This window comes from Hyalella azteca, unplaced genomic scaffold, assembly GCF_000764305.2.
Source record: "Hyalella azteca isolate HAZT.00-mixed unplaced genomic scaffold, Hazt_2.0.2 contig433, whole genome shotgun sequence".
Lineage (NCBI taxonomy): Eukaryota > Metazoa > Arthropoda > Malacostraca > Amphipoda > Hyalellidae > Hyalella > Hyalella azteca.
The window spans coordinates 42668-56517 of record NW_025930784.1 but is presented as its reverse complement, the minus strand read 5'-3'; the positions used below and the strand labels follow the sequence as shown (position 1 = coordinate 56517).

General features: G+C 34.9%; 1 protein-coding gene across 1 annotated transcript; it reads right to left on the bottom strand.

Moving 5' to 3' along the window:
- Positions 1–1741: 1741 nt before the first annotated feature.
- Positions 1742–6079, bottom strand: LOC108671496 (short-chain specific acyl-CoA dehydrogenase, mitochondrial-like). Its single transcript, XM_018159050.2, has 8 exons — positions 5938–6079; positions 5281–5426; positions 4787–5048; positions 4412–4600; positions 3572–3715; positions 3027–3111; positions 2682–2820; positions 1742–2155 (listed from the first exon to the last, which is right to left on the bottom strand). The coding sequence occupies exons 1-8, from the start codon at positions 5987–5989 to the stop codon at positions 1937–1939; spliced, it is 1236 nt and encodes a 411-aa protein (XP_018014539.1). The 5' UTR covers positions 5990–6079; the 3' UTR covers positions 1742–1936.
- Positions 6080–13850: the final 7771 nt, after the last annotated feature.

The following is a 13850-nucleotide window of genomic DNA, read 5'->3' as shown; positions in this document are numbered from 1 at the left end:
GTCGCGGTTCACAAAAATACCAGGAAGCATGGCGGACTTGAGAGTCTGGAGGAGTTCTTCTCTTCCCGTCGAGGTTAACGCCTACAAAAACCACCCAATGACAGCAACGCCCATGAACATGTCCACCAGGTTGTTCAGACCTTGCTTCAACTTGGCCGTTTGGTAGTGCTTGAATTTCAAGACGATAGATACCAGTGTGGGCAAGTAGAGAACGACGACAGTGTTGCGAACAGTGTTCCAGCTGAAGTTTACTTGTGCAAAATCGTCGAATACACACGACGTGGCCCTGAAATACTGCCACCATAAGACGTTAGTGCAGTGCGGTGACAGTCCGTACTTTATCTTACTGAGCGATCTATACATTTTTCGTTCAGGCAGAAGCACCACGTCGCTTTCTTTCTGCGATTCCTTCAAAAGTTCTTCATACGTCATGTTCGAGAGGTCGTAAAATTCGGGAGGGTCAACTCGCTCGTACAGCGTGATAACTTTCTTAGAATATTTCACCATTAATTTGTGCTCGATGAAGGTTATGCCCTTCTAGCTCCAGATACGGTCGTGTTCCAGATCAACGAACGATTCATTCTCCTGTTTAGAGAACGGCTTCCCAGCTAAAGAAGAGTTCTCTACACGCTGCATCTTCTCCAACTAGCCTTGGGTAATGCTCTGGTTCCATGTAACCAAGACGATCAATATAAATATGCGACTCATGGTTTGTTTAGCGCTATTAATATTGAAAGAACATAATCCGAGGTTTACTCGCCTCTGCAAAATTTGAAAACGCACGTGATATGTCAGTGACTAGTATACTGGATACCATGACGGTGGGTTTCCAACAATTCTAGAGAAATGAAGCGATCGTAAATCAGATAAAGAAGAAGAACTAAATAGCACGCTCTCTTCTTAGTCACACGAACGCGTCAAATTAATTATCCTCAGCCAAGCCAGAAGTAGAAGTAATATTCGACGGTAACAAAGCAGTTCAATATTTAGCGACATCGTCATTGACTTTTTTCAAGTAAAACGAACACTCGAAACCTTGGCACTAAAATTATTTGCAATGAATATGAATAATAATCGAATCTCGTTAGACAAAATAAGCTGTATTTATCAGAATCAATGCCAAAGCGACAATTCTATGTTCAAGTTAAACTATACATTAAGAATTTTTTTATACCGGTCGTGTCCAGTTCTACGGAAACTTGAATTTTTATAGAAAATAAATTCAGTTCTGTGTTGAACACTTGATGGGAAATTTTTTATAAAAAATAACTCAACACATTGTGTTACAAATCAGGAATGATATCGAGCCAAGCAATAATTTGGAGCCATTCCAAAATTTACATATTTTCGCCCTTTTGAAGGTTCGTTCACTAAGGTCATCTTATCCAACACAAATAACCAACTATAAAGTAATTTGCATGAAAGACTGCAAACCTAGATCTGGTTGAAATGTTTTTTACGTCTTATTAGATTTACGTTTTACATATTTTTTAGGTTTCATTATTTTACTTTATTGCGTTTAAAGCACGTGAAAAGAAATGAAATTTCAGGAATGGGCTCTAAAATTAACCCAAACGCCAACCCTGCCACTGTTTCTGGGGAAGCAAAATGAAGCCACAAACAAGATTGGAACAACAAAATTTTATATTGGAGAAGAAGTATACTGTTCCGTTTTTCTTCCCAATCTTGCTGTACAATTACCCTCCAATGAGCTTTTCAACAAGGACAGGGAAGGACGTGCCAGAATAAATGTTATAATAAATTTTGACTTTCATCATTAATATGAATCGATATAAGGAGGCTGAAATAAGCATGAAAATTTCCGAATATAATTTTACCCAGAACAACAATACACAATTCAACGGAATATGGAGCTAACACTTTTATTTATACAATAAATATAAACCAGACCCTTCCATAGCCTAGGGGTATGCATTTACATGACCATGGACTTGAATTCCTTGATGACTGCATTGGCAATGACCAGTCTCTGTATCTCGGACGTGCCCTCGTAGATCTCTGTGATGCGCGCGTCTCTGTAGTGGCGCTCGGCGGGCATGTCAGAGACGTAGCCCATCCCGCCCAACACCTGTATGGCTTGGTGGCTCACGTACGTCGCCGTCTCCGACGCGTGCAGCTTCGCCATCGCTGCCTCCTGATAGACAACCGCACGTGTGTCAGCAATAACGCGTAACCCATAACACGTGACCCATAAAGTATAACCAATCAAGTGTCAGCAATAACGCGTAACCCATAACACGTGACCTATAAAGTAAAATCAATCAAGTGTCAGTATTAACGCGTCACCATTAAAGTTTAGCAAATAAGTATAACATATCCCGTGTCACCACTAACGCGAGCCAAAAACGTATTTTCAATAAAAAACACTCAACGCGAACGTATCACACTTTCAACTGCTATTCGACTCAAGGCGTACTTACTTAATGAGTGCCTAGGATTTCCCTCTAATACTGCAATAGTTTAGAATAACCAGACCTTTAGTTACGAATAGTATTGACAACAATTAGTGCATCTGAAGATAGAGAATTAAATTTTTGAAGGCTGATGCTAACACTCTAACCAGACTTCCAGCTCAAATATAATCGACGACGGTTAATTTATATGTAGATCAAGAGTTAAAGCGCAGTCGCCAGGAGTCAGGACTACAGTGAGATTGCTACCTTGGTGTAGGGTTTCCCCTCATCCTTGAGGGCAGCAGCGCGGTGTGTTAGCAGGCGGGCTGACTCTATTCTGAGGGCCATCTCGGCTATCTTGTTCTGGATCGACTGTAGCTTCAGGATTGGAGCGCCGAATGCCTGTCTGGAAAAAAAATTCCAATAACAATTATGTCTTAATTATATTGTATTAAAACGTTAGTATTAAACTCAAGCTAAAAGCGGGTGTTAAGGATTGTTTCATGAATTGAGGAACAGGGTATTAAGCTACAAAGATAATATAAATTAAACTGATAACAAACAGTCATAGATGAAGTTTCATCTCAGGCGATAGTAAGGCAGGGTAGGGACCTCTTATCCGCGTAGTCCAGAGCGCACTCGAATGCAGCCTGTGCGATTCCCAAGGCTTGGCTCGCAATGCCGATCCGGCCAGCATCTGCAAGAAGCTATACATTTTATTGTTTTGTGATGAAAAAATCCCTGCCATGTACTTACTCAACATTATGTTGTAAATATTTACTGCGACCCTAAACAATGGATATTTCTAGGTGGCAGATCATGAAAAAGTAAAATAAAGGAATTCTCAAATTTTCCCTGCATCTTAAATTAATTTTTTAGGTAACACCTAAATTGAAATTAATTAGAGCAGGTAACGTACTCACTTAAATAATAATCATAACGCCAAAATAATTTAATGGAATATTCTGTCCTATCACTGGGTAGATAAGTTTTTTTTGTGTTGGTCAACTTTATAATAAATGGGATAGAAATTCACAAATTATTTATTATTAACCATATAAGAACCCTAATACTAAACTTTATTAAAAAGTTAGTGGCCATAATTACATATAAACATCTCCAAGTAGAAGCTCCTATGAACGTTCTCTACAGCTTACCAAGTGTCATCATGGCGATTTTGAAACCCATTCCTGGCTCTCCAAGCAGGTTGGCACGCGGCACTGGGCAGTCGTCGAATATCAGGTTAACTGTGGAAGATCCTCTGATGCCAAGCTTATCTTCCTTCTTGCCTAACGATAATCCTGAGGAGATAAATTAGCACGTCAAGAATGGTGAATACCGGTACCTACGCATGTCTGCAAATAGGCGATTTTTGTTCTTCTATTGAAAATTAAACAACAACAAATAATCTAGACTATCTAAAAGGACTTTAAAGACTTGCTCATGACATTTTTTGTTCATAATTAAAATTATTATAATTTTACTAGATCATTTAGATGGAAAAGATGAGTAATTACACAATGTTGACATATATACATGTCTATTTTAACATTTAATCAATGTAATGCAGTAGTATATAGCTCTCTGTGAAAATCTTATGTAAAAGCTTAAACCTTGAGTACAAAAAAACACTTAAAAATAAATGGTAATGGACGTTTAAATAGTGTAAATAAAGAATGAGTAAATAATATAGAGTAAACTGTTAACCTTCAAGTGGGCTAATTTTTGTTGTCAATGTTAACAACAAACAAACAAACAAACAAACAAACAAACAAACAAACAAACAAACAAACGCGAAGCTAAGCTAAGAAAAACGTTTTAATAACAAACAAACAAACAAACAAACACGAAGGTAAGATAAGAAAAACGTCTTAAAAACGTGTTAAAATAAATGGTCATGGACGTTCAAATAGTGTAAATAAAGAATGAGTAAATAATATAGAGTAAACTGTTAACCTTCCTTCTTATACCTATACAACCTTAAATTCTTGCCTTACCATCACATGGTTTTGGCACAATGAATGCACTGATGCCTTGATGCTTTTTTGATTTATCTGTGGTGGCAAAAACTACAGCTGCCTCTGCTTCATAACCATTAGTAATCCATGCCTTAGTGCCAGTCAAGCAGTAATCACTGCCTCGGTCCACAGCCACAGTAGAAGCTGCACCTGCATCACTTCCATTACCTGAAAACATTCAACCATAAACAAGATAAAAATCTCAATCATTAATGATAGGTAATTATGCATTTCATTACAAGACCAAAATGGTAATCAAATTTCAATGGTATAATGACAAAATTTGATCATAAGATATTATATGTATATTGCCTTGATATGACAGACATAAGAAAGTTGCACAATAAATCTCACCAGGTTCAGATAAGGCAAAACAGCCAACCTTATGGCCAGTCATAAAAGTTGGCAAAAATTGGTTCTTCTGTTCAGCAGTTCCAAATTTATCAATAGGGCCTGAGTAAAGGCTGTTATTGACACTCATAATAACACCAGCACTGGCACAGCCACGACTTATTTCTTCCAGGGCAACAGAATAGGCCAAGTAGTCTAGACCAGCTCCACCAAACTCTTCTGGAACTGCTATGCCCATCAGCCCTAAAGCCCCCATCAGCTCAATCTGCAAAGAAAGTTAGACAGACCAATGAATAAACTTCTTAAATATGGGTAATAATACTTGTATGGTCCAGGATACAGGAGCAGTCTAACATGATATAGGTACATATATATAATGCATATATTAACTATATTATATAGGTACAAGTTTTCTACAATGTTTTCTAATCTTCAGCATACATATCAAACAAGCCAATATGTACCAGCTATATATATAAAGTATTATGAACCCTTACTTGTTTATGGGGATAAAGGTGTTCTTTATCTATTTTGGAGGCGATTGGTTTCAATTCAGCATCAGCAAAATCACGACAAGTTTTCCTCAACATTTCATGTGTCTCAGGGAGTGATGAGAAATTACTGAGCTGCATTCCGGAAATCTCTGAAAAAGGAAGTATTGAGATTATAAATTACTTTTAAAACTAACATTAAAATGATATACGGTAATGAAATATACAAGATATATTACAAAGAAATAATTTCTCATTAAACCAGTAAGGTTTTTTTAAATGTTAGATAATTTTAATATTATTATAATGTACCAACCCTCAAACTACAATTTCACCAATGGCTGTACTGCAACATAAAAATAAACAACTCATTTACCTACCATAGAACAAGTTGACTTGGACCAATGAGGGGGTAACTTGAACATATTGACATTAAGGAAAATAAAACCCTATACTCAAGATGTTCTTGCCTTGGAAAAATTGTGGTGATGGCTATTGAAGAACCATGAGATAACCTACAAATGCAAAAATAAGAGATATATTTTATATACCTATATAATATGTGCCTATTTGTATCACAAAAAGGTAGGTGATAGAAATCAAATGGTCCAAGTCAACCTGTCAATGGTTCAAAGTTTTAGGGTAATATCACTCACTACTTACTTGGAAAAGGGATGGCCCGTGACCAAACATGTCTACAAAGATGATTCAACATCTTGAGTAATTATGCTTATCTTTTTTTCTTGTGTACAATGCCCTAACACTCAACAACTCATACTGTAAAGGTGAAATGAAAAAAAATTAAAGACCAAAACGTTCAGTTATATACAGTGGGTGCAAAAAGTATTACAAAAAGAAAAAACTCTAATTATAGCCCATTCAACAAAATAACATAACCAAACACTACCATCAAACGGGGTAAAAAGGGACGGTTTTGAGCGTTTTTTGACAATAACTTCTTACCATGAAACATTTCAGAAACAAGTTTAGGCTCATTTTGTAGCTCTTTGCAAGGGCTATCCAATGGCATCTTCAAAAAAGTTCCATATGCTATTCGTAAGGTGCCAGATGCAAAATTAAACCGTCCCGATTTACCCCTGGGAACGGGGTAATCCGGGATACTTGCAATAAAAGTTAATTTTATGAGATAGGCAAATTCCGTCAATTCCGTTTTCAAGCCAACACCTGGGTGCAACTGTTATGTAAGTAATTTTTTTTTAATCCGGCGAATATTTTTTTTTGCTCCAGACCTTAGCAGAGGTACTTTTCCAAAATCACACTTTCCACATTTTTTTCAGCGATTTTTTATAGATAGTAAATGTTTGATTTCTTGACTAGCTTTATACATAATAGATAGTAAAAATGTTGAAGTTTATGCCACTATTTATAATTTTGCAATATTTAGATTAGTTTAGCTGTTACAACATTTCTACAAAATGTGGGACGCGCGTCCCGATTTACCCCGCCCATCCCTTTTTACCCCGTTTGACAGTATTCTAATGTAAATTTAAGTGGGAAATACAAATATCAAAACAACAATATCATTAAATGTTGACTTGATAATTGCAATTATGTAAAAGTCAACATTCAAAAAGTATCCATCACAAATTGTCAAATGGGATTATAAGGGATGATTTTGAGCATTTTACAACACTTCTCTTTATCTTCAATTCTTTTTGTTTGTTTGTTTGTCTGCCACAAATCTTATAATCAATATTTAATACACTTCTACCTGTCCAATCGATCTGAAATTTTGCACACTTGCATAAGTTTGGAGACAATGCACAAATCAATTTATAGAATAAATAATTTTGAAAATAAAAAAATATATTTTTTTCAATATTAAAAAATATTGACAAAATAATTTTGTCAGCTACAAATCTTATAATTGATATTTGACACACTTCTACCTGTCCAATTGATCTGACATTTTGCATACTTGTGTGGAGTTGGAGGCAATGCATGAATCAATTGACAGAATAAATAATTTAAAAAAATTATATATTTGAAATAAAATTAGAAATTCTTTGTACATCTGTAACATTGGAGACACTGGATTCTTTAGAAGTGTTGTCTTTAAAAAGTAATTTTTAAATGTATACTATTTATTATTACAACACTTCTCTTTAACTTCACTTCTTGTTTGTCTGTCTGTCTGCTACAAATCTTATAGGTAATCAAAATTTAACGCACTTCTACTTATCCTATCGATCTGGAATTTTGCACACATGCATAAAGTTGGAGACAATGCATGAATCAAATGACAACATGAATCAAATGACAAAATAAAAATAATTTTAAAATTAAAAACCATTTTTTTCAATATTAAAAAACTGAAAAAATAATTTAGTCAGCTACAAATCTTATAATTGATATTTGACACACTTTTACCTAATTGATCTAAAATTTTACACACTTGTGTGAAATTGGAGGCAATGCATGAATCAATTGACAGAATAAATAATTTTCAAAACAATTTATATACCTATTAAAAAAATTGAAAAATTCAATTTTTTAATATTCAAAAATAAAATTAGAAATTCATTCTACATCAGTAACATTGGAGACACTGGATTCTTCATAAATGTTGTCTTTAAAAAGTAATTTTTAAACATATATTATTTGTTAATAACTTTTTACCATGAAACACTTACTAATGAATGAATTTGGACTCATTTTAAAGGTCTTAGCAAGGGCTATTGTATGGCATCTCTGAAATAATTCCATATGTTATTTGTAAGGTACTACCGTACTAGATGCAAAAGGAAAGTGTCTTGAATTACCCCTGGGAATGGGGTAATTTAGAACACATGAAATAAAACTTAATTTCAAAACATTTGAAGCATGTAGAGTGTACTCATCCATTACTAACAGTAGGTACTACAAGCTCCAAACTTCTCATCATTTGTAGATGATGTAGATGTAGAATAAATGATATTTTCTGTGATTTGTACTTGTTTTTCCTTCAAGGTTGGTGATTTTTTAAAAAATAAATAAAATAAAAAATCAATTATTTTTTTACTTTGTCATGATTTTTTTTTATTATTTCAGCTTTTTTGTCTTTTTGAAATGTTTTTTTTTCATGTTGCAATTAGCCTACTAACAATAACAGTATATGGATCAAAATAGATGGCTAAAAAGGGCACTTATTGCCTTCAAGAATGGCCAAGGCAGTGTTTACCACTTTGGGACTTTTGGGTAAAGTGATAAGTCTATTCATTATCTAAATAAAAATAAATATTGACCATTTAACTGGCTTCAATATACAAAAACACTTAAGGAATGCAGATCTTCTGAACATTGAAAAATCACATAACAGATACGTAGGTAGGTTGCTGATAGCAAAGTGCACAACACTATCAATAGATCTGCCGTCAACCGGGGCTTCTTGGGGCAGTTTTGAGCATTTTTTGTTAATAACTGTTAATAACATCTTAGGATGAAACATTTCATAAACAAGTTTAGGCTCATTTTATAGCTCTTTGCGAGGGCTATTGAATGGCATTGTCAAAAAATTCCATATGCTATTCGTAAGGTGCCAGAAGCAAAAAAAAAGAGTGTCCTGAGTAGCCCCGTTTGACGGGGCTACTCGGGACACTTGCAATAAAACTCAATTTTTAAAACTTTTACAGCATGAAGAATGTACTCACCATTACAAAAGTATTCTGAAGTCCTCCTCTTTCATTGTAGATGATGTAGAGGTAGAATAAATGACATTTTCTGTGATTTTTACTCGTTTTTCCTTTATTGATATATTACCATAAACATTAATTACCGTCAACTGGGGTGACTTCGNAGTGCCTACGGAACGGGACCTTATTTAAAGAATTATTGGCTGAAATTCATAAAGTAACAACAGATAAAGTAACAACATTTGGCAAATTTTTCCAAAAGTCGTAACAAAAGTAACAACATAAGATCTAATAAGCAAAAAGTAACTTTTGTTACGAACGTAACACCTCTGGCTAGAGGCGGGAAAATGATGCGTTGTGAAAAAAAAGTCGCGCTAATCAAACTGGCACCGCGTAGATTAAGGGTAGGTTGCAAATTTTTTTTCCGCGTCAATCAAAACCGTGGTATTCAAAACCGTGCTAATCAAGGGATTGCTGTAAACATGTGCACAATTAAAACATTTTCTTTCCATACACTGCACTTAGTTATTTTATATATAGTTTTATATATAATTGTAATTATTTTGTTACAGGGTGGTGCAGAGCTGATTGAGCAGTTTTGAGGCAAAAGAAAAGAGTAATAGAGGTACATAGAGAAGAAAGTTCATTTTCCTCAAGGTTAGCATAACATACCATTAGGAATACTTATATGTTTTGAAAACAATATCTGGAAGATGGTGGCTGTTAGCTGCAACACACTGTTGGAGTCGTTCTTGGAGGAGGGAGTAACCGTGACTGTGTGACAGTGGATTCCAAATGCTATGCTGCAATGTTGCAAAACTTCTTGCAGCCCAGGATGAAAAAAATTGTTGAAAATGAAGCATTGGGAGACGTGTGGTTACAGCAGGATGGGGATACAGCTCACACAGCCTGAATGTTACTCAATGTTTTGAAACAAATGTTTCCCAGATGTCTGGTGTCTCTGAGGGGTGATTTACAGTGGCCTGCAAGGTCACCTGATTTGAGCATTTGTGATTTCTTTCTTTGGAGACATCTAAAAGAAAGGGTGTTTAGAAGTTGCCCTCAAACCATACCACAGCTAAGGGAATGGATTATTGCAGAGGTTTTGGCCATACCTGGCCATATGTGTGACTGTGCTGTAGGAAACTTCCAAGAACGACTCCAACAGTGTGATGCAGCTACAGGACACCATCTTCCTAATATGGTTTTCAAAACATAAGTATTTTAAATGGTATGTTAGGTTAACCTTGAGGAAAATAAACCTTCTTTATGTACCTTCATTTCTATTTATTTCACCTCAAAACTGCTCAATCAGTTCTGCCCCACCATGTACAATTAAATGTGTTAGCTAGCTTATAATAAGCTAGCTAACACATTTTAATTGTATAGTGTAATTAATATATAACAAAGTCTAATAGTTAGCTAAAGACTTCTTATAGCCTTATAGGTAAGTTATAAGAATTAGCTAAGCTGCTAGCTATGTACAATGTATTGCAACACTTGATGCCTCTGTACCATAAACATACAATTCATTGGAACCTAATACCGTAGGGCGTAGACACTAATGGCAACAAGTTTATATTCCAATTTGTCATCGTACATTTATACTAATCCGTGAATAACAATACCTCAAAATAAATTAAAGACTGCTACTCAATAAATTTAAATATAAAGGAAATAAAAAATCATGATTTTTTTACAAAAATCAAATGATTCAATCACATGATTCAATCAGTTTGATTTAATCTATCTCTATGCCAATTGCCAACCCTGTTTTCCTTTATTGATTAATGATTATATTAATGAATCTATACATTACTGTATTATTGATGTAATATTACAGATTTACAGCATCCATGGACATGCCATTGAGCAGTGAAATGACCTTGCCCACCACAAGCTTTATATCAGCAGCCGTATAGCACTTCTGTATCTGCAAGCTTACATGACTGGGCTTGTAGTTTTGCACCGTTTTAATTAGGCCAAATGACTTTACTATACCTACAAAAAAAAGCTAATTAAAACCACAATTGAAAAAGAAAGGAATATTTTAGTGACTACCAATACCATTATACTTTTTTGGAGAAATACATCATAGTTTAGACTTTAGGTTAATTACAATTCATTGTTTATTGCCCAGTGTACAATTCTATATATGACATTCTATGCACAATTTTTTGACGACCAATGATGCATTAATTTTTCATCTAGTGAAATCTTCCTTGCCAAGCAAGAGCAAGGTAAATTATAGATATAGCTAATAATCAAAATTCTTTGTTTTTTATCAATTTTTTTGTTACATGAACACAAATATACATCTTGATACAAGTAAATTGAAACTTAGACTAAAATCAAACATGAGCATAAAAAAATTACATCAATTGTACTGTCATCGCTGAACCCTGATTTTTAACTGGAGCCTTTGCCAAATCCCAAACAAGGTTCTACATTTCTATTGTGTTATGTAGCCTCAGTATTAGGCCTTTAATGCCCATTGACAAAATTTTTCTATGTCAAATAGTTTTTGAGTTGTGGGGGTTTTTGTCAAAAAAACGAAAAGTGGTCTAAGTTACCCCGCCGGTTTAAGTTACCCCATTTTACGGTAGGCGTTTTCCAAGCTAGGTATTTAGTGGAAACTTTACCAATATCTGTGTTAGACTGTGTAATATAGTGTTTCTGTTTTAATAATGATAGTATATAGGTACCTAGGTATATGATTTCTTAACATCCTTCTGCTACATAGGTACCTACCTAGATAGGAAAAATGTTGAAGTTTACACTGTTACACAACTATTTCCTGTTTTGCAATAGTCCAATTAGTTTTGCTGCCATAACATTTTTATGCCATGGCCCATGGCACAGGACATCCCAATCTATCTGGCATTCCTAATTAGTTATTAGGCCTACCTTGTTTGATCATTGATGAAATTGATTGTTTGTATATTGTTAGTTGTTACATAGGTATACTGGTATACCTAGTAGCTATAAGGCTAAAGGCTAATCAGTATATGCCTATGCCATAACTATTAACCGTATAGCGTATACCTACAACCTACCTACTTTAATGGCTCATATTTCATCAGTTTGTTATTCTAAACCAAAAATATCAAGTAAAATGTCACCAGTATCAAAGTTGCCAAGCTAAATTTGTTAATTTGAAACCCCCAAGCCCAAGGGGCCAACTTCCAAGGGCCCCAATCCCAGGACCCAATGTAGGCTATTGGCTATATAGGCTACCCTACCTAGGTATATATTAATATAATATCCTTTATATTTATAATATAAAGAACATAATATGATATATATAATATAGTTTAATATAAAGAATTTTGTAAAGAATATATAATTCTTTACAAAATTCTTCCAAGTCTGTACAAGAGGAGCTCTCCAGTTAGCTTGCTTGCTTGCTTGCTTTGTTGGAGGTGTAGAGGTGGTCTCAGTCAGGCCAACTGTCACACCTGGACATGGCATTACTTAATGTTTTTCCAATACTGATTTTTCTGACCACTTATAGGTTTAATTAGCTCATAGGAGCACTGCAACTATATCATGGTTTTTGTTGATCTTCTTGGTCATGATGATTCAATGTATGGTTTTTCAGATAACCATCAATTGTTTGTGGAATTGCAGTTTTTCTATGTTTTCAAGCGATCTTATTCCTCTTCATAGTATTTCCCATTAGCTGATGCTTGATTGAAGTGCTGATGTTGTTTTCCTTTTGTTTCAGCTGATCCAGGTGGGTTGGTTCCTCTTCAAAGTGTCTCCAAACGTCCAGTACTTTTCTTGATTTATCAGTTTTTCTTCATCCTTTAATTGCGATCATTGGCCAAGTGTTCGGGGTCAGATAATGTTTACTTGTTGACTTGTCCCCAACAGTATCAAGCTGAGGTTGACAACATTACATCGAAATCTTTCGTACAGTTTTATTCTGCAATTTATATTATGTATGAATCATGCTGGTTTTTAAATAATATTTAATACTATTAAGTAAAATCTAAAGGCTTTATATATAAATGTAGCGGTAGCGCTGTAGCGGCAAAACCTCGTATCGCTACTTAAATACTGTATGTAGCGGGCGCTACCGCTACCGCTACAATTGCTTAAATGTAGCGCCGCTACCGCTACCGCTACATGTAGCGCGCTACTGCCCACCTCTGGGTACCGACCACATTCGTATAATAAATCCATTATGTTGTTCGCGAGTTCTACCTCGTAAGATTCTGAACTGAGTAGGCGTACTGATTAAAATTTAAATAGACTACTATCTTAATATGGACTCCCTTAACCTACTTAGCAAATGCTGGTAATTGAAATATTAAAACTCTCTAGGGATGTGTAATACTTGCACATATAGCGCACTCAGAAATATTTTTAGTTTTTCAAACTTTTTATAATATTGCTGCAGAGTAAATAACAGCGGCAATGTAATCCCTGAAATTGTTGTTAATATTCAATGTAAAAGGCTCACGTGTTGTGCATATGCAGCTGTTAAGGCTCTGATAAATGCAGCTAACGAAATTGGATTTCAACCTGAGTCGAGATATTAGGTGAATCTTCATCTGCGCAGTGACTAATAATTTCAGATACTTGTATTACTAGGTAATTAACCTAGAAGTGCCGCAAATTAACTTGGATCTTGCAAATTAACTTGAAAAACCTGAAAAATATGTGAATTTCGTGACTGGGGAGTGGTTGTAGTGATTTCAGATACGTGGGTTAGGTTTTTTCAACTAGGTAATTAACTAGTAAATGTGGCAATTGACATTGGTCTCATCTAAACTCGAAAAATAAGTTAGTTGTAAAATTCTCAGTGGCTGCGAAAATTTCAAGACTGAAAAGTCTAGCGTGGTCAATCTATTCATTCAGTCTATTTTGAATCTAGCAATTGACTGATAACTGCTGAAAAGGAAATTGGATCTCCACCAAACTCATAAAATAAGTTCG

Excerpts from the sequence above, each read along its gene's own strand:
- LOC108671496 (XM_018159050.2), bottom strand. The coding sequence starts at position 5,989 with ATGTTGAATCATCTTTGTAGACATGTTTGGTCACGGGCCATCCCTTTT. Across the intron at positions 5,427-5,937 it reads ACGGGCCATCCCTTTTCCAA|AGATTTCCGGAATGCAGCTC; the intron begins GTAAGTAGTGAG and ends TTCCTTTTTCAG. Across the intron at positions 2,821-3,026 it reads CTGGACTACGCGGATAAGAG|ACAGGCATTCGGCGCTCCAA; the intron begins GTCCCTACCCTG and ends TTTTTTTTCCAG.